Source organism: Asterias rubens, chromosome 8 (assembly GCF_902459465.1).
Source record: "Asterias rubens chromosome 8, eAstRub1.3, whole genome shotgun sequence".
NCBI classification, from domain to species: domain Eukaryota; kingdom Metazoa; phylum Echinodermata; class Asteroidea; order Forcipulatida; family Asteriidae; genus Asterias; species Asterias rubens.
Window position 1 is genome coordinate 6,857,418 of NC_047069.1, and position 21,728 is coordinate 6,879,145.

The 21,728-nt window shown below is 37.3% G+C and overlaps 1 protein-coding gene and 1 long non-coding RNA gene across 3 annotated transcripts; one reads left to right on the forward strand and one right to left on the reverse strand.

Moving 5' to 3' along the window:
* The first annotated feature begins 275 nt into the window (after positions 1-275).
* Positions 276-12,701, forward strand: LOC117293360. 2 transcript variants are annotated; one of them, XR_004519434.1, is made up of 5 exons: positions 276-1,007; positions 5,465-5,530; positions 10,392-10,457; positions 11,132-11,181; positions 12,679-12,701. It is a non-coding gene; the product is annotated as an uncharacterized LOC117293360 (long non-coding RNA). The 2 variants fall into 2 exon arrangements; XR_004519433.1 differs by lacking the exons at positions 11,132-11,181; positions 12,679-12,701 and having other exon boundaries at positions 10,392-10,468.
* On the reverse strand, positions 3,732-21,633 carry LOC117293359 (motile sperm domain-containing protein 2-like). Its single transcript, XM_033775653.1, has 14 exons — positions 21,490-21,633; positions 19,315-19,372; positions 18,576-18,734; positions 17,239-17,325; positions 15,453-15,607; positions 14,862-14,922; positions 13,259-13,297; positions 12,709-12,833; positions 10,375-10,632; positions 9,771-9,832; positions 9,121-9,223; positions 7,219-7,445; positions 5,417-5,501; positions 3,732-4,597 (listed from the first exon to the last, which is right to left on the reverse strand). Exons 1-14 carry the CDS (start codon positions 21,508-21,510, stop codon positions 4,391-4,393), a joined length of 1,647 nt encoding a protein of 548 aa, XP_033631544.1. The 5' UTR covers positions 21,511-21,633; the 3' UTR covers positions 3,732-4,390.
* Between the last annotated feature and the right edge of the window lie 95 nt (positions 21,634-21,728).

Sequence of the window (21,728 nt, forward strand, 5' to 3'; positions counted from 1 at the left end):
GGCATAAACTTTCCTTGGTGACGAGTAATGGGGAGAGGTTGATGGTATAAAACATTGTGAGAAATGGCTCCCTCTGAAGTGACATAGTTTTCTAGAAAGAAGTAATTTTCCACGAATTTGATTTCGAGACCTCAGATTTAGAACTTGAGGTCTCGAAATCAACCATCTAAACGCACACAACTTCGTGTGACAAGGGTTATTTTTCTTTCATTATTATCTCACAACTTCGATGACCGATTAAACTCAAATTTTCACAGGTTTGTTATTTTATGCATATGTTGAGATACACCAACTGTGAAGGCTAGTCTTTGACAATTACCAATAGTGTCCACCGTCTTTAAGAAAAGGGAGCTTGCATCAGTGTTTTTGTTATCTGCAGATTGGGGCATAGCACCTTGTAGACCCTAACAAGGTGCTTGTACACGTATAAATGAGTCCACAGCTTTGAATAACCTGTATACCCATAATGATATCATAATACAAATCATAATTCACATACAAAATCTTCATTTTATTTTTTGTGAAAAACAATCACAATACAAATCATAGAGTAAATCCTGTACACAAGAACATCACTCCTTGATAACAAAAACTTCATTTTATTTTCTATGAAAAAAACGGTCAGCAAATTTGGAGCGAACTCACAGACAACACATGGAAGCCTCTTCAGCATTACAGTTCAATCAGTGTACAAAAATATTGTGCCAACTCTAAATTTACATACATCCTATATTTACATTACAATCAATTTTATTGATAAAGCCATGGAATTTATTTCATTTTTCATCATGTTTTAAGTAACAAAATAACAAGAACAGAGCACCTACTTAGTTAAAGAAATTTAATTTTCATTTGTAAACTTCACAACTAATTTTTTCTTACAGTGTGAGGGCGCTATATGTCAGAGGTTTTGGTCATAATACAAGGATGAGAGCATGCAGAGAGGATCTCTGGTAGTCATCCAGAAAGACTGTAATTAACGTGCATCAAGATGACAGACACTCCAGGTATGTACTTTGTACTCTCAAAACCTTAAAGGAACATTACAGAATTGGTTTGCTAGCAAAAAGGTTGCTGGCAGTGTAAGCACTTCATGTAATCCACCATATACATAAACTGACAAACCTGTAGAATTTTGAGATCGATTACGAGAAAATAGTGAAAAACAGATTACACATTTTGCATTGTATCGATGCCAAAACAAGAATGAATAAAACGCTCACTGAGCGATAAACTCCAAACGCGAAATTAGATTATTTGTTTCTCATCAAATTTCAGACAGAAATATTTCAAGGGATGTTTTCTAATTAGACCGTGGAAGTTTTATGTAAAACTGTAATCTTCACTATTGTTGTTACTTACCAATTCTGTAACGTTCCTTTAATAAAGGGTCTATGTAACTTTTGTAGGACAAAAACACAATGTCCACAGATTTTCACTAAACTTACAGTTTGAAAATAATGATAGTAGAAAGCTTCTCTTCAAATATTACGTGCTGAGGTGCTGTAGTTTTTGGGAAATGAGTAAAACAATGTCATGAAAATAATTTTTGTCTCATGAGACGAAAATTATTTTAATCATTTACAAACGTGTTTTCATGACATTTTTTTACTCATTTCTCAAAAACTACAACACCTCAGTAAGTAATATTTGAAGGGAAGCTTTCCACTATCATTATCTTCAAACCCTGTAAGTTTAATGTAAATCTATGGACATTTTGAAAAGGTACCCAAATCCTTTAACAATGAAAAAGGCAGTTCATAAAGCTAATTTTCATGACTGTTACTTTAATCCTCTTGCCACCTCTCTTACCACCTTGGCCTAATTTCCTGGCCCTGCTAATCGAAACAAAGAATCCGAGCTTACAGAAGCAGGGAATGCTTACATCAAACGTATTTCACGGATTAGGGGGGAATAATTGCTTGTGCCTGTGTGTGTGTGTACTCCACAACCCACAACCTTTGCATTGCTACTAGATGTCTTACCACTAGACCACCGGGCTAGCTAGCCCACAGAGCTAGAGGCAGTTAATTTGTCCCACACTTTCGTATTAAAAAAATATTTGAAAACGAGTGCACAAAACTGAATTTGAATTAAAGACACTGGACACTATTGGTAGTTGTCAAAGACCCACTTAGTGTATCTCAACAGATGCATAAAATAACAAACCTGTGAAAATTTGAGCTCATTTGGTTGTCGAAGTTGCGAGATAATTATGAAAGAAAAAACGCCCTTGTAACACGAAGTTTTGTGCTTTCAGATAATTGATTTCGAGACCTGAAATTCTCGAAAACTATTTCACTTCAGAGGGAGCCGTTTCTCACAATGTTTTATAGTACCAACCTCTCCCCATTACTCGTTACCAAGTAAGGTTTTCTGCTAATAATTATTTTGGGTAATTACCAATAGTGTCCACTGCCTTTAACGCCCCTCTTTAATGTTATTTATGCAGACATTTTCACAACAAACAATATGTCAGCTATTCAACAATATTAGCAATTTCTGTGCGTATGGTGATGATTATACAGAAATGAATGGTCTCTTATGGCTTATTTATTCAAGCAAAACAATACAGATTGAGCAAACACGTTATGTAAACATTAATCAAAAACAAAGAATGAAAAACAAACAAAAAAAACATCAACAATGCAATAGAGACTATAAATACATTAATAGTAAAAGAAAGGGCTACAAAAATCATGCAAATGTACATGCATCTCAACACAAAATTGTGGGTATAATATAATGCAAAGCTACCAACATTTGCATCTTGCAATCAGAACGATTTTGTACACCAGTCAGAGAGATATTTAGAATGACATTCAAATCACGGTTTGTTTATCAACATTAGAAAGGTCTATAATGTCATTAAGGTATTATTTTTTTATTAACCGTCAAAAACTGTACAAACGTTTCAAAGATTGACTATCAAAAAGTATCTAAACTCATTTGCTAGTTATCAAAATTGTAAAAGGCAACTCATCGTGACAATAATTTAATGGTTTGAATTGATGTTAAAATTTCATGAATTATTTGTATAATATAACTTTTGTTTACATAATATAATTGTTTGACTGGTACCCTGCAAGGTTGTCTTCACCAAGACCATATATGTATGCATTGTGATTTTAGCTGTTGCTAAGGGTTTTATAGGCAGTGGACACTATTGGTAATAACTCAAAACAATTGTAAGCATAAAAACTAACTTGGTAACAAGCAATGGAGAGCTGTTGATAGTATAACACTTGTGAGAAACGCCTCCCTCTGAAGTGTCTTTTTTTTTTTTTTAGAATGAAGTAACTTCTTTTAATTAAGTATTTTGATTGATTTTGAGCCCTCAGCTGAAACCTCAAAATCAAGCATCTGAAAGCACACAATTTGTGCCAAAAATGTTTTTTTTTTCTCCATTATTCTCTTGCAACTTCGAACGACCAATTTATTTAGTTCATATTTTCACAGGTTTGTTCTTTTATACATGTTGAGATACACCAAGTGAGAAGACTGGTCTCTGACAATTACCAATCATGTCCAGTGCCTTAAAGTGATGCCTATACAAACCCAGCCGTTAACTCAGAAAGTGCATGAGTAAACTTTGGGTGTTGGATGGCAAGAATCCCAAAATGTTCACTAATGGGTGCATTCGTTTATCTTCCCTGGGTCAACCCCAGTGTGTGGCTTTTTTTTTTCCAGGACGAACGTGGGTAATTATCTGCACACGTTCGTCCTGGAAATTTTTTTACCACACACCGGGGTCGACCCAGGGAAGCTAAACGAACGCACCCAATATAAATGACTTGCATGGTCTTTTTACAGTACAATGAGCAATAATGTCTTTGCCGAGGAGGAGTCTTCCGTGTAGCTTACAACGTAAAATGTTAAAGTTTTACTTGCTGGGCAGCATAAACAGTTTTGGTTTGTTGAACATTTGAGTTCAACTTTGAAAAGTGGCTCTGTGAACAATGGTGACACGCTTTGTGTGAAGCTTTATGGTCTTATGATCACGAAAGTATAATTTGTAAACTTGTCCTCAGTCTCCATTATAAATACTTAAGGTATAAAAGGTATAAAACTCAAGGTGGCGTATTGTCAACCTTCCAGATTCCATGTGTTTTTGTTAATTTTTTTGTTTCGGCAGAGTTTAATCCCTGTAGTACTTGGTGGCATTGGAAGCTTGTTCATGCATATATCCAGTGACAAGAAACAGTCCTGGAATTTCATCTTTGAACACGCTGAAAAAGGCAAGGCCATTTTCACTTTGCCATTTGAATATCTTATAGTTAATGTGAAACTTTTGAAGGGCAGGCCAATACCAGGGGCAATTCAGGCCAGAGCCTCCGTAGCCTGCAAGAATTCCAGGCCTGAAGAAAACATGTGTTTTTTAAACTTGTTCTCAGTCTCCAACCGCTTGACATTGGTCGACAAGTGGTGAATTAGACGACGGTTCAGTGCGACTACTACTGCTGCTGTTGTTATTGCTACCGCAGGGATTGTAGAATAAAACAAGGCACATGATAACAAAGAACTGCAGTACAGCCAGGCGTAACAGTCTGGTGGTTTCTTTTTTGATGGTCGACACTTGATGTGATAAGGTGTCAACCTGAAAAAGAGAACAGAACATTTGACAGCAATATAGCAACATGTGGGGTGTCGTGGTCGAGTGGATAAGAGCAATGTACTCAGGCTCTGATGATTCTGTTCATCAGAGTGTGGGTTCGAGTCCTGGTCAGGACACTTGTGTCTCTGAGCAAGACACTTAACTATAATTGCTTCTCTTCACCCAGGGGTAAATTGGTACCTGCGAGGGCAGAGATGGTTCTTGTGATTGATTTAGCAGAGTAGCGTATATATTGCGCACAGGCTGTATACTCCCCAGGGAGCTGTGATGGTTTAAGGAATGATTTAAGGCCCAGTGACCAGGGGTAATAATGTGAAGCGCTTTGAGACACCCCTCGGGCGTGAAAAGCGCTATACATGTATAAAAATGGTCTGTTATTATTATTATTATAGCTAGACACAGATATGATTAATACATGCCAAGCCCCGTGGCATTTAGGGTTTAAATAGTTCTGAACAGTGCAGTGTTCAAAGTAAGGCAGAACACCATGTACATGTAAAATCTCTTTTGTGAGTAGCAGTGGCTTTGAGTAGAGCCGGTTTCTGCTCAACATATCCATCAGGGTGATCTGACCATTTTCTGGAGAATGCTGGACTCTGCTGTGTGTGTGTGGCTGGGTTCTTCACAGAGCCACCACTACTCACAAAAGATGTTTCTTACATGGTGATACTTAGTATTTGTCCACCATGCATCTTATCTTACACCTCACTTTCTTCTTGATCCTTATTCATCATCCTTGTATTGCCGCATGCGCTGTTGGATGTGTAAACAAATATAACAAATCCATAAATAAAATCTCACCTTCTTATGTAACGATAACATGTCTCTTTTCAACTGTGCCCTGTCCAGGTTTGGCTGCTTCGACACAAGATACACACAGCGGACCCTGAAAACAAACAATACAACGTATCACAGGTGGGTGAGATTAACTACAACTACAATTTAAAAGCGTAAGGCCAAGACCCAATTTCATACTGCTGCTTAACATTTTTGTGTCAACTACAGCACAAAATTTTGCATAAGCGTAAGCGTATTTCACAGCAAGTTAGAAAACTAGGCAGCCATCTTGCCCGTTCTTTGCATGATTACGTGATTACGTCATTAATTTTGGTTCTGTCAGCACCAGAAGGTGTCATTACCCTTTTTGGGATCTAATAAAGATTAACGTATTGTATTGTATTGTATTGTATTGTATTGTATTGTATTGTATTGTATTGAAGGTTAGTATGCCTTTTATGAGTGCTCATGGTTAGCAGGGCTATTGGAAATTGCAAAGTAAGCAGAAAATCGGCCATTTAGCAGCACTTTGAAATTGGGCTCTGGACATCAAACAAACAGTCAGGTCTCATTTGGGCCCTGGACATCAAACAAACAGTCAGGTCTCATTTGGGCCATGGACATCAAACACACAGTCAGGTCTCATTTGGGCCCTGGACATCAAACACACAGTCAGGTCTCATTTGGGCCCTGGACCTCAAACAAACAGTCAGGTCTCATTTGGGCCCTGGACATCAAACAAACAGTCAGGTCTCATTACAGAGCTTGAAATATCCTCTGAGGTGCTGGCCTGAGTCCAGTTATTGAACCATTGAGACTGTCAACTCACAACTAATTAAGTCATAAGAAGAAACTATAACCAAATAGTAAACTTGCAGGTACAACCATGTGTAAATCTCTTAGGGTGAGTGTTGGCTCTAAAAAGAGCCGGTTGGGTCTCGATGTTTTAAACAGTATACTCTACTCGTCTTAAATCTCCTGAAGACGAGCAGAGTATACTGTTCGAAACGTCAAGACCCAACCGGCTCTTTTTAGAGCCAACACTCACCCTAAGAGATTTACACATGGTTGTACCTGCAAGTTTACTATTTATTTATAGTTTCTTCTTATGTCTCAACACCATGCAAAGATTCAAACAATACTTAATTAAGTCCTGTCGGTCTTGTGTATTTCCCACAACATATACTGTTTGTGTTGCCATGCTCAGCTTACTGTTTAAGCCAAGACTCTCTCAAATGATTTACTAGGATCCTTCCTCACTCCAACAAAATCAAACACCGTTTGATAACTCAGCACCCAAACTGTAAGACTCTGATTATGGTGGCTTGCCTGATCTCATGTAAAGCATTAAGTTTTTTAAGTGCACTCCTCGGTCCAACAGAGTCAAACAAAACATAAAGTTGGATTTTGACTTAAACACACTGGACACTTATGGTAATTGGGTTGGTGTATCTCAACATATGCATAAAATAACAACCTGTGAAAATTTGAGCTCAATTGGTCATCAAAGTTGCATGATAATAATGAAAGAAAAAACACCCTTGTCACACGAAGTTGTGTGCTTTCAGATGCTTGATTTCGAGACCTCAAAATCTAATAATGAGGTCTCGAAATCAAATTCGTGGAAAATAGCTTCTTTCTCGAAAACTACTTCACTTCAGAGGGAGCCGTTTCCCACAATGTTTTATACTATCAACAGCTCTCCATAACTCATCACCAAGTAAGGTTTTATGCTCATAATTATTTTTAGTAATTACCTTAATACATTTGGAGGGCAGTAAGGTTAAGATTTTTGTGTACTTATCACCAAAAATCTCTTGCCTTACCTGTGTTCAACAATATCATCCTTGGCGGCTCTTTTCCAGAACTCAGTCAGTTCGGCTGGTGACCTTAAGACTTCATTGAGTTCTGTTGATATAACAAGGAACTTATCCTTGGGTACGGAGTCTTTATCACCAGAGAGTAGTGTTATTGTGACCTTGATGGATGCTCCAGGGTTGATTGGCCCTGCACTGGGACGCACTTTATATCTATCTGGAGTTGTGGTTTTTATCTGTGAGGGATAAAATAATTTTAGATAGATCCTAAATCTTTTAGTAGATTTAGGATCACCTACTGTGGCTTTTTGGTGGATAGATAAACTCTATCGGCCTGCAACATAATAGCATGTAATACATCCACACAGTACACAGTCAACCCTCCTACTGTGTGACTGTCAATGTGACACTGTGGTTTTGAGTGATTGAATACCAGACGCCAATATGATATCATGTGGTGAATGTATGTATATTAATAGTCCACCCATCCCATCCTACATAACCCATGCAGCTGAAAGGTTTGGATTATTGAGATTTCATTCACACAATGAAGACAAAAAAGAGGGAGGGGCACAACCATGCCCCATATCAAGCACCAAATGAACAAAATCAAGCACCGAATGAACAAAATCAAGCACCAAATGAACAAAATCAAGCACCAAATGAACAAAATCAAGCACCAAATGAACAAAATCAAGCACCAAATGAACAAAATCAAGCACCGAATGAACAAAATCAAGCACCGAATGAACAAAATCAAGCACCAAATGAACAAAATCAAGCACCAAATGAACAAAATCAAGCACCAAATGAACAAAATCAAGCACCGAATGAACAAAATCAAGCACCGAATGAACAAAATCAAGCACCGAATGAACAAAATCAAGCACCAAATGAACAAAATCAAGCACCAAATGAACAAAATCAAGCACCAAATGAACAAAATCAAGCACCAAATGAACAAAATCAAGCACCGAATGAACAAAATCAAGCACCAAATGAACAAAATCAAGCACCGAATGAACAAAATCAAGCACCAAATGAACAAAATCAAGCACCGAATGAACAAAATCAAGCACCAAATGAACAAAATCAAGCACCAAATGAACAAAATCAAGCACCGAATGAACAAAATCAAGCACCGAATGAACAAAATCAAGCACCAAATGAACAAAATCAAGCACCAAATGAACAAAATCAAGCACCAAATGAACAAAATCAAGCACCAAATGAACAAAATCAAGCACCAATAAACAAAATCAAGCACCAAATGAACAAAATCAAGCACCAAATGAACAAAATCAAGCACCAAATGAACAAAATCAAGCACCAAATGAACAAAATCAAGCACCAAATGAACAAAATCAAGCACCAAATGAACAAAATCAAGCACCAAATGAACAAAATCAAGCACCAAATGAACAAAATCAAGCACCAAATGAACAAAATCAAGCACCAAATGAACAAAATCAAGCACCAAATGAACAAAATCAAGCACCAAATGAACAAAATCAAGCACCAAATGAACAAAATCAAGCACCAAATGAACAAAATCAAGCACCAAATGAACAAAATCAAGCACCAAATGAACAAAATCAAGCACCAAATGAACAAAATCAAGCACCAAATGAACAAAATCAAGCACCAAATGAACAAAATCAAGCACCAAATGAACAAAATCAAGCACCAAATGAACAAAATCAAGCACCAAATGAACAAAATCAAGCACCAAATGAACAAAATCAAGCACCAAATGAACAAAATCAAGCACCAAATGAACAAAATCAAGCACCAAATGAACAAAATCAAGCACCAAATGAAAAGATTATAACTTGAGCAATGTTTCATTGTACTAAATTGAATTAAAAGACAAGACACCAGACAAGTTGACAATTATGCTTCTATTCTCACCTTGTATGCGACTTTACTCTTAGTGGAGTTTTCTAGAGTCATTGTAAGAGATGGTTCTACTTCAGGATCTGAGGCTTCTGCAAACACCAGCTGTTCACCGGGTCTAAATCAATCAAATACATCAAGCTCAGTTCAAAATCATTCAATGTGACTAAGCAACTGTCATTTTAGTCGCTTTTATTGTGTGAATAAGTAACTATCATTTAAGTCACTTTTTGTGAAAAAGTAACTGTTCTTTTAGTTACCTTTTGTGAATAAGTAACTGCTGTCATTTAGTTTTTTATTCGGGAATCAAAGGGTGGTGATGAAGTCTTAAACAGAACTTGAATCCTTCAGAGACATTAGCATTTTGTACCGAAATGCCCAGAGCGGGAACAAACAGTTGCAAGATTTGACCTTCTTCCACTCAACCAAAAAGGTCAAATTAAAGGTCATGTCCTTATGTTCCAGGGTCGAGCGATTTAGTGCATTAGACTCAAGTTCTAGTTGCTGAGACACCCAGGATGCGGGTTCAAATCCCAATCATGAAATTTCTGTCCTTGAGCAGACACAGGGTACATATGTATCTGTGAGGGCAGAGATGGTTCTTGCGATAAATTAACTTTTTCATTGAAAAAAACAAAACATTCAGCTTGCTCAAAAATACTCACTTTATGTTTAGCAAAGGTCCTCTATGAATATCAGACTTGGGCTTCTTGGGCATTCGTCTGACCTGGAAAAAAAATATATTTGAGGCAATAGAATTAGCTGTTGCAAACCAAAGCTGTTGCTTACAAAACAAAAGGATCTATGGTAGAAATCCAAACAAAATAGTCAGTGGCCTAATGTTTTGACCGTAGCAGAGTCTTACAATTCAATACAACTCAACCTATTACAAAATGTATCAACAAGAAGTTGTAAAGAAGATTGATTGGTCAACCTCGGAAAAACAGTAGTGCTGGTTTGTGAATCCGGAAGTCGCAGGTTCAAATAAAGTCAAGCGTATTTCATGGGTTAGCATGGAATGTTTGCTTGTGTGCGCGTACTTCACGTTTCTAGGTGTTCTTAGCTCACACAGCTAATTCTGCAGTAAGCAGATCCATAAAATTGGGCACAAGTGAGGTTTGCTGTAATACGACATGAACAAGTTTGCGGTAATAACTTTCTCTAATGAGTTGAGGTGGTTTCAACTCAAACTTTGGTTGCTAAAAGTTGTATTAGTCATTAAAGAGATAAACTGGTTTATAATCATTTCAAATATTCACAAAGATTTACCATTTTTGTCTTTGCAGCACCAGATTCTTCAGCTTCTAGCATCCCAGGAGCAAAGTGGACCCTCTTATTAGCCTTAGGAGTGGGTGAGTTCTTGGGGGAGGGGTCGGGTGTCACATCGTCAAAGTGCGACAGTTGAGACACGTCACCGTTTACGGAGAACATACTCTCTTGTTCATTCTCAATCAATTCCTTGAGACATTCTTTATCTTCGTCCTCCTCCTCAACCTCGAGAGGAGGCCATGTCCACTCCCAAATGTCCTACCCCAAACAAAGAAATCACAGATGTCATGTTTATACAGTTCTTTAACAGCTTAACAGTTTTTTAAATTTCTTAGATGCAGCTTCTGTGCAGAACCCAATTTTACAGAGCTGCTTAAAGGAACACGATGCCTTGGATCGGACGAGTTGGTCTATGTAAAGCATTTGAAACCGTTTGTAATAAAATGCATATGATTAGAAAGATTTTTCAAAAATAGAATATAATGATCCACACAAGTGTCACTGAAAACTGAACGCTTTTCCTTTTATGTCGCGAACTAAGACGGTCAGCCATTTACATGTATGGGAGTCAAATTCAACTCCCATAAATGGCCGACCGTGGTAGTAGACGAGATAGAAGGAAAACCACGCAATTTCGAGGCATGGAAACTTGCTAAGCACAACACAATTATGCTCAGTGGACTAAGGTTACCTGCCAAAATGCCATGTCACAAGTATGATCTGTGACTGGTATCCTGCTTATTTTATTCACCAATAGATGAAGGATTTTTAGTCACTCAGTGATGCTCATGGAATTTATCATGCAAGGTTTGTGGAGCTACGTTTTGCAGTATGAGCCATATTCTTTTACATACGTAGCACCATGTAATGGCTTACAAGGTATGTGGCACAATATGCTGTCAATCAAACCAGGAACAACGGGGTTAAAACCTTCTCTTAGCGATAAGTGTACTTAGTTCTTTTACATACAATACACAACAGATGGAACTTGCAGCTTTTAATGTCCCATCCGATGGACGCAGCAATAATGGTAAAGTGTCTTGCTCAAGGACCCAAGTATCACAACTTGGTGATTTTTTTTTGCTCACTAGTTTCAACTGATAAATAAGTTGAATACCAACAATCCATAATTCTATCTAACATGTCTAAGCTAGGAAAATATCATTTGAAGACACTCAAAGCACTGTTGCTTATAAGCCTGTGATATGGAAAAGCACAAAATTAATTGACAAAACCCAAAACAATTTTGTTATTTTCTCTTAAACTTCACCACCACCAAATTTATAATATTTTCACAGGTTGGTTTCAAGTTGTGTTTATTAAAACTAGAGGACGATATGAAATAACTCTGTGGTGTATTTCACGTGGAAATGTTGACAAAAACATACACACACTGTGCAAAGGAGCTGCCGTACTAGAAGAAAAAAATGTTTTATTAGCCATCCCTGGGAGTGCCCAGTCATGGTGTGACCTTTGACATTAGCTGTATGCAAATCACACAGTACTAATGATTCATGAGCAGAGTGTAGCCAGTTGCAGGGATGTGATTTCTCCGGCTTTTGCCGGATTTCCGGCTTTTTCGGCTCAAAAAGTCAACCAACGTGAATCATGTGAATCCGTTGAGAAAATCGGGGGGTAGATTGTGCTAATTAATTATTCATGTTGAGTTTTGCATGCCGAAATGTATTTAATTGGTTTTATGATGAATGTTCTGCATCAAATTGTATTGCCATATATGAGAACGAGGTGGAAACAGAGCGCTGGGTCAGACGGGATTTTTTTTTAAATGACGCTAAGAAGACGCATAAGTTGTGATCGTTCTCACATTGGACCCGTACGGTTTGTTGTTTTTACTGGGTAGGAGCGTGCTTCTTTCACCAAGTCTAGTTCCTATTAACGCGTGTGCTGTGCTTGCGTATTAATGGAATTGGGGAACAGACTCAATGTGTAGCAGTGACCTCGTTTTGTGTCTGTGCAATGTGCGGTGGTTTTACGCATGGTGATAACTGCGCAAATTTAGAAAACTCGAAATGCACGAACAATTTAGAAATTGCGCGTCGCCAATGCTAGTAGAGCAGCAAAGATCAACGCTGCGCTGGAGCTTCTGTTTTTGGTTTGCGTGCACAATATGGCAGCATTTGCCAGCCAACGTCCATCCACGTGTGGCAATCACATCCCTGCAGTTGGGGGCCAAAGCAAATATCACATGAAACTTCCCAAAACCCTTGATAAACTTGGGGCATCATAATCTGACCCCTTTATGATACAATGAGAATCAGCACTCTTTATTGCTGTTGGATACAGGGAACATGTCCAAGCTGGTAGATGACTTACAGTGCCTCCCATGTAGGGTGGTAGCTGATCCGGAGCTATGAGTTCCTGAATTGCATTCCCTCTCAAGAACTTGATATGCTCTCTGGACTCTTTCGACAGAAGTCTCTCGATAACTTTCCAAATAGCTGTGGGAGATACATGTAAGTTTAAACAGTGAAGCCATTATACAGTCATTTAGATAGTTACCAATTGGCGTAACACATTGTAAAATTGGGCATTTTGACAGGCATTGATATATTCTGACTGGCACCCCCTAACGAAGAAATTTACAAAATAGGGAGGCCGCCAACACTGTAGCGCACCAGCACCTTAATACGGAGGTTGCAGGTTCAAATCCCTCTCCGGTCATTTTTTCTTTGTTTGAACCCAAAGTCTTGACCAGATTTGACATTTTCCAATGTTGGCATACTACATAGTGTATTCACATTTGTTAAAAGCAAACAGAATTTCTGTATCATTGTTTTATTAAGGCCTTCAACAAACAAAAAGGAGTAAAAAATCAACAATATTGTAACAATTATACAGTCTGAGTAGAGATAAACAAACTTACCATTTAATACCCAATGCATATCATAAACCAGCATTATACCTGCAAAAAAAATAAAGAAAAACATAATGATGAGACAGACCAATATTGTTTCATACTTCATTCAATAATATTATATTATTATTATTATAAATAAAAACTTCACAAATAGTAGCTTAATTATCCCCCCATCCAAGGGGTAAAAAAACGTCTTCACTTCTATACCCTCAGGATAGTTAGTAATTCTGCTGGTACATGTACAGTATGAACAAATACAGAGGTCTTAAATGCAGTAAATTATCCAACCCACCACTAGTAAAGGGCTCGAAGATATCACTTGACCCCCAGGCCTTAGGCTAGTGTTTTTTATACAGTTTGCATCAAGCCAGTTAAGTTAGGAATGGACAAGTCCAGCGGTCTTGTGTTTGTGTTCAAATGTTGAATCTCAAAATGATTAATATATTTCTGGACCCAGGCCCGAGGCTAGTGTTTTTTATACAGTTTGCATCAAGCCAGTTAAGTTAGGAATGGACAAGTCCAGCGGTCTTGTGTTTGTGTTCAAATGTTGAATCTCAAAATGATTAATATATTTCTGGACCCAGGCCCGAGGCTAGTGTTTTTTATACAGTTTGCATCAAGCCAGTTAAGTTAGGAATGGACAAGTCCAGCGGTCTTGTGTTTGTGTTCAAATGTTGAATCTCAAAATGATTAATATATTTCTGGACCCAGGCCCGAGGCTAGTGTTTTTTATACAGTTTGCATCAAGCCAGTTAAGTTAGGAATGGACAAGTCCAGCGGTCTTGTGTTTGTGTTCAAATGTTGAATCTCAAAATGATTAATATATTTCTGGACCCAGGCCCGAGGCTAGTGTTTTTACAGTTACATGTAGCATCAAGCCAGTTAAGTTAAGAATGGACATGTCCAGCAGTATTCTGTCTGTGTTCAAATGTTGGCTCTCAAACTGATTAAAGGGAAGGTACAAGTTTGTTAATGACTCAAAAGAAATATTAACTTAAAAACTGACTTGGTAATATAAAACATTGTGGGAAACGACTCCCTCTGAAGTAATGTAGTTTTTGAAAAAGATGTAATTTCTCACTAAAATAATAAAAGACTTTTAGCAAGAAGTCTTTTATTCCTATCTTGAAAATACACAAATTTGTAATTTGTCCAACAAGGTAGTTTTTGTTTTCATCATTTTCTCCCAACTCCGACGACCAATTGAGTTCAAATTGTCACAGGTTTGTTATTTTATGCATATGTTGAGATACATTAAGTGAGAACACTGGTCTTTGACAATTACCAATAGTGTACTTTCCCTTTAAGTATCTTTCAATATAATAATGTTGGGTAGTAAAGAATAGTTAATGTTTCTTCCAATGATAAACAGTGTTGCATATATCTTTCTTGTAAGGTGTACTTCATCATTGGTTTTTCATTTCCATATTCAAGTTTTCCACTGCAGTGTGTTTTGTGTAGGGGTCTATGGCATGTATGGTGTGGGGTAGAGTGAGACATACGTCTTGTATGCGCTAACCACATGCATCGCACGGTGCAGGTAGTAATATTGGGTTTTCAGTGACTATATTTTTTCTTATTCATGGAAAAAGTGGTGTCAGAGCCTTACCTACAAGAGCAGGGAAGTACAGCTCAAAGCATGTTATCATAAACTTGATCACATCAATATCCTAAAAAGAAGAAAGTTATTCATCAAATTAAAAGTTCTGAACATTTTATCAATGAGATGTGACATAAAAATTTAGTTCAATTATCAAAACTCCTTCCACAATGTGTCACCTAATTACATGACCTCAACAGCCCATGAATTAAGAACGTTTTAACTCAATTTTGTTTGCCCCCTATAAAAAAAAACCACCCTTGAGCAAGGGAAAAGGCACCTAGCCTGAAGAAAAGTTAAGCAAAGTGAAACCAACTCTTGCTTATTACACTTTCTCTCTATTCAGTTTCACAGAACAAAACTCTCCCCACAATGTGTCACCTTATTTCATGACCCTCCTATAAACAGACTTTGAATTGATCCAAGGCAATCTCCGTGGTGTCCTGTGCTTTTGCTGTGGTGCCCTTTGCAAGGTTTTCAAAACAAGCTTAAATTTTCCTCATAGAAGCGCCCTTGCCAGAGGAAAATTTCTTTGCCCCTTCAAGAGGGAATTTCAAGGCCCTGCCTTAAGTTGATCTATCGACCCTGTCCCAAACCTACCATGTTACCAATTCCAGCGTTAGTCATGTCCATGAGTATGACAACATCAGCTCCCATGGCTTCACTCTCTATCTTGTTCAGCCAAAACGCCATGAATTTCTTAGCTAACTCTATTTTACTTGCATCCTTCTTGTACTTGCATATTCTAAACCACACTGAGAAAAAAAAAAACACAATTTCCAAATCTGAATCTGAATTATATAATCGGCAAGCATCCAAATGGAAACATCAGACCCACTTTTTATAAAGAAGAACAATAAGAAATTCTAGTTTTAGACGTGGGAGGAAAACCCCTTTGGGGACAAACCTCGCAGTCAGGTAGGGACTGAAAACCCAATCCAAATGCACGGCTCTGGTCCAGATTTCGAACCAGGTTCCATAGAGGTGAAAGGCAAAATATTGATTAAATAGGGAGGCTACCAACATAGGGCTAGATAGCTCAGTTGGTAGAGTGCCGGCACGTTAATCCGGACGTCGATGGTTCGAATCCCAATCTAGTAAATTTTCTTTGTTCAACCTGAAATCATAACTCAAAGAGATGAGTGTTTTAATTTCCCCTCTGAACAAGTTGAGGGAGTATTGAAAACAATCATTGTTTTTACCATCTTAACTTCAAGTCAGAGTCTTCTCATATTTTTCCACTTTTATGAGAACTCTGTCTATTGGAAAATTAGTGAATCAAAAAAAGAAAAGAATGACCGTAGAGCTATGCTTTAAACCACAAAACCTACACAATGTATTATGGTATTTGAATGTCATGTTTGGTTTTCGCGTCTGTCTACTAGGCCTAATTAAGGTTTTTTTTATTGCGTTTTTACAGCACGTTGAACAGTTCTGCCCAATCATGATCACACTGATCGTGATAACACAAAAGAATAAAGCCTCTTTCACACAAGAGCAATTTAGCAAGGGTCCCTTGCTAAATTACAGCATGGTTGTAAAATTTTACAAAATATACCTCGTATGAAAGGACAAAAAAAAGAAGTTCTGCTGTCCAAGTTTCTTGCCAAATCTTGTCAAACATTGCTACATTTTACAACCATGCTAAAATTAAGCAAGGGACCCCAGTTAAATTGCCGTCGTGTGAATAGCACTTTTATACCACAGGATTATGAGGAGCTTTTTACTTTGTACTTGTTGGTAAGTCTTGAAGTAACACCTAGCCACTTCCTGTTTGAAAGTTGTTGTTTTGGGGGTGATTTCCCGAAGGGGGTAAGTTGACAATAATATGACAAAAAATGTCACTTCGAGTTTGGAAACGGACAAAGATGGGCGAGTGTAATGTATGTGTAAAAAAAAAAAGGTTAACTGTAAACTTCGTTTTCTATTATTTATAGCAGGGACAACTTTCACTTTCACCTGCTGAATATTATCATTATTATTATCATTATTATATCCTGATGACAATGACACAAACAGCACGACTGACACGACTCAGTTTTGAACCAGCATTCGACTACAAGTCCGACCTACCCAGTACCAAAAACTTGTATATTTTATTACACTTTAGGAATAGTCTTCCTGTGCATATTCGCAAGACTAGTTCTTTACCCTGCTTTAAGTCTCTGTTAAAATCACTTGTTTGAAGCTGCTTACATATGCATATTTGTATCATATCTTTCATTCACTGTATATTTTACTGACCTCTTTAAGCACTTAGAGGCTTTTGCATTAGGCACTATACAAATGTCGTTATTATTATTATTAATATAATCAACATCTTGGTCTGAATACTTAGTGTGTGGTTTTATTTTCTCCAATCCTATGTAAGTTGTCAAACACTAACCGATTCGTCGTCCCAGTTTGCATTTGTTGTGGCAGTAGAACCCACCCATAGACAATACCTCCTCATCAAAACTCTCAAAAGTCATATCTGAAAAATATAAATATAGAAAACGATTTAATAAAAAAAACATGATATACATTTCCTGCTGACAAGTTACTGGAACCACACACAATAAGATGTTTGTCTGGCTGTTTAAAACATCACATATTTCACAGAGGCAATGAAGGCGATTCCCTCCATGCCCCCAGGGCTCAATTTCATAAAGCCTGCAAGCACAAAAATGTGCTTAGCATGAAATTTCTTCCTTAATAAAAAAAGGATTGCCAACCAAATTTCCACATGATTTTCAGGATAAGCAAACAACAGCTGAATGCCAGCAACAAGCAATATGCAACAAATAAAATTTTTTTTGGTAATCTTGTTTTTTATCAAGGAAGAAATTTCATGCTTAGCAAATTGTTGTGCCTACAGGCTTTATGAACTTTGGCCCTGGTCATTGCCTTGGTGCCCTTTAAATGCTCCAGTAGAAATTCCCAATGTCCTATAGGGTGCCTTTTACCAAGGAAAACACGACTTGGTGTCCAGTTGCTCTTTCAAAAACCAGGCATACAGGCCTGAAAAGACGCTCGGTTAAATACAAAAAAAATATAGACCAAACACTGTGGTCCAGTGATAAGACTGCAGGAATTGCAATCACAAGGTTGTGGGTTTGAATCCTACCAGGCTAACCGCTGACTAGTGTAAGCAATAGGTCCTGTGCTTGCATGATGCACCGTATTAAGAAACCCAGTTAATCAAGTTATTGCTATGAGAATGCACAAAATATGATAAATTGTCTCGTAACTCATACATAACTTAGAAAAACCTAACTCTATGTTCAAAAGCCTTAAAGGCAGTAGACACTATTGGTAATTACTCAAAATAATTATTAGCATAAAACCTTACTTGGTAACAAAGAATTGGGAGAGGTTGATAGTATAAAACATTGTGAGAAACGGCTCCCTTTGAAGTAACATAAATTTCAAGAAATAGTTTTCCACAAGTTTGATTTCGAGACCTCAAAATAAGATCTTGAGGTCTCGAAATCAAGTATCTGAAAGCACACAACTTCGTGTGAAAAGGGTGTTTTTTCTTTCATTATTATCTCGCAACTTCAACGACATTGAGCTCAAATTTTCACAGGTTAGTTATTTTATGCATGTTGAGTGTACACCAATTGAGAAGACTGGTCTTTGACAATTACCAATAGTGTTCACTGTCTTTAAGTACTTTATTTGTAGATTCTTGCCACTTGAGACCCCAATATTTGTATTATTATGATATTGTGACAAACCAACCATTTATCCCAAACTGTTTTCTCCATTTGAACACTGTATTGACTTTCTCTCCTGTGAGCTTGAAATCAAACTTGGCGATCATCAGGAACTTATGGACGTATTTGTCACTGGAACAAAATGTCTCCACATCACAGGGATCATAAGCTTCATTCACGCCATCTTGTAAAAGAAAAAAAAACCAATAACATCACTATAGGTTTAAGCAAACAAACAAAGCAGAATTAATACAATTCCCATCCTCTCTGTCAAATGTCGTTACAAATGGTGTTCATAATTTCCTTTCAACCATTGTTTATACTGTAAAAGTTGGATTTTAAGCTTTATTCATAAATACCCCAGACAGTTTCGCTACTCCTATCTTTATGAATGGGACTAAAAGAGTAGTGACTCGTTCTTGCATTAACTTTATTCCAATATTGGCAACAACAATGCAGAAGCATCAAATGCAATTCAATCATTATACAGGCTGCATCATCAATTGAAACATAATTATAACATGGCTAAAGATACTCTGTTAAATTCCTACCAACATGCAGGAGAAAATTGAAGCATAGTGCTTTTTAAAATGTACCCTGGGACAGACAAGACTAGACAAGGACAGACTGACGGACAAGACCAGCCAGATAATTAAATATACATTGTTTTAAGTGAAATAAGATGATTACAATGACATTTAACAGTTATCACAATTGGCCTTGCAAATACATATTTAAGACATGCCTTGAACGTTTATAAATACCTTCTGTGTATTGCTCCAAGAACTCTTTTCTGAAGCGGGTGACAATGTCTACATCCAACTGTAGAAAAAGGTAAAACAGTCAATAAATAAAGTAGGAGGAGCAGAAATGTGATAACAATTTAATCCAGTTTTTGTAGATGATTTAAAGGGAGACACACATTTGGTAATTACTCAAAACAAATATTAACTTAAAAACCATTACTATCTCGCAACTTCAATGACTTATTGAGCTCAAATTTTCACAGGTTTGTTGTTTTATGCATGTGTTGAGTCCACCAAGTGAGAACACTGGTCTTTGACAATTACCAAACATGTACAGTGCGTCTAATAAAAGATACCAAATCAGTAAAAAGGCTACTATTATTTTTTATTTTTTTTCGTTTTATACCTTTAAGCTACACAAGTCATGGGGGGGGTCTCTAGTCAAAACAGGCCCTGCTTGTTGGAGACCCTGCCAATTAATCACCCTCTATTCTGTATTTATCCCTCTATTCTGTATTTATCCCTCTATTCTGTATTTATCCCTCTATTCTGTATTTATCCCTCTATTCTGTATTTATCCCGGTAAATTACGGAGTAGACATATTAGTTCAAATAAGGCATTTTACTTTTAATGAATGAACAGTAATCTTTATTAACTTGTTTTTTGAAGATCCAGGTTCTGAAACTTTTTATTTTCCATGTTCTTATAATCCTATGCCTGTTATCTACTAAACTGCGCCAATAAAGTATCTAAACACTTACAAATGGTCAGATTTATCGGAACCTGAAATAGTATACAAAAATTTAATTGTTCGTTTCTATTCACCGTTAATTTCTGCACGTTTTGACACATCTTGTGTTGCGCTACGATGTTGTTTGGTGGATTTATGGACACTTGAGTGGCTTAAGGTCGAATTTCAAAAGTTGCAAAAGCCCCTATTCACCCCAATTCCAAAAGGGAACTCACATAAGCATCACACTCAGACAAAATCAAGACAAAAGACACAAACTCGTTTCGTTTACATGACCATTGTTGTATGCCTCCCATCTTTGACCCCTTTGCTTGGTAACTGACAATTATTGGTGAGTATGTTCATCGCAACTGATTTATCCAAAACGCGACCAAAAAAACATCATTTATAAAAGGCGAGCAAAAGAAACGCCGATCTTACTCGTCACAATACAACGATTTAGCTTGAATAGGGGCTTTTGCAACTTTTGAAATTCGACCTTAAGCCACTCAAGTGCCCGTAAATCCACCAAACAACATCGTAGCGCAACACAAGATGTGTCAAAATGTGCAGAAATTAACGGTGACTCGAAATGAATAATTATTTTTTGGCATACTGTTTTAGGTTCCGATATATCTGACCATTTGTAAGTGTTTAGATACTTTATTGGCGCAGTTTATTTGTAGAGTCTTACTAGACATACGGATTAAACCAATACTATAGACGAATTCAATCTTATGTGCATCAACATGTGTCTTTATTCCGTTCCTCGGTTTTCCACCTTTTTTCCGTGTACTCTTACACGAGGCCAACTCATTTGCATAAATGTATAACATTACATGTATTACAGTGTGATCATGTGAACACTACACTATTACTTATGGATTTTGTGTTTTAATAAGATGATAAAGATTTAAATAACTTATAAGAAAGCAATTAGCCAAAAATTACAACTGCTCAAGGCTGTGGTATGATAAAATGTTATTCTGAACCGCCATGGATCTTATGGTATGAATGAGTTTAAAAGGTCGTCTCATGGAATTTTTATACACCGACCCCTCGAGAACCGTGCCCACTCCACTTTAGTAGAACCATCTTGACAGGATGCAGTTTAGTTAGATACCAATGCATTACCAAACCACTTGATTGATTTTCCGGCAGTTCTTAATCTTAATCATAAATCCAATGTTTGCATGAGAGAGATTGGCTGTTGTCAGCTCGGTTGGTGTTTATATTCCCTTGTGGGAGTTTGCCTAGTGCAGTTAGTTAAATAATATCACGATGGCGGTACAATGGCCACGGTTAGGTCATCTAAACAAACAAACAGTAAACAAAACACACAAGTCAAAAAAGTTCAAAAGGTCAAGTTTTTGCAAGGTGAATGTCCTCGCCGGCTAGCTCTGTGCACGCGAACACGGAAGACAAAGTTCGCGTTAACCAAAATCAGCTTTCCTCAACTTACCTTCGGCCTTGGCCCAGGCATTTTGGTTGTTTATACGTCGCTAGCCAACCATGTACACAAATTACACCAATCGGGCGTGTTATTCCAGTCAAAAGCATCAAATCTTCATCGAGTTCGTGCACCTTCGTAGCCCCTTGGCCTTGCTGTTTTGTTTGTAAATTTACTAACAAATTGCATAATCACCTACTGACACTTGAGGGCGCTAAACAAGTGTTTTGTGTTTCTGTGAGAAAAGGGAC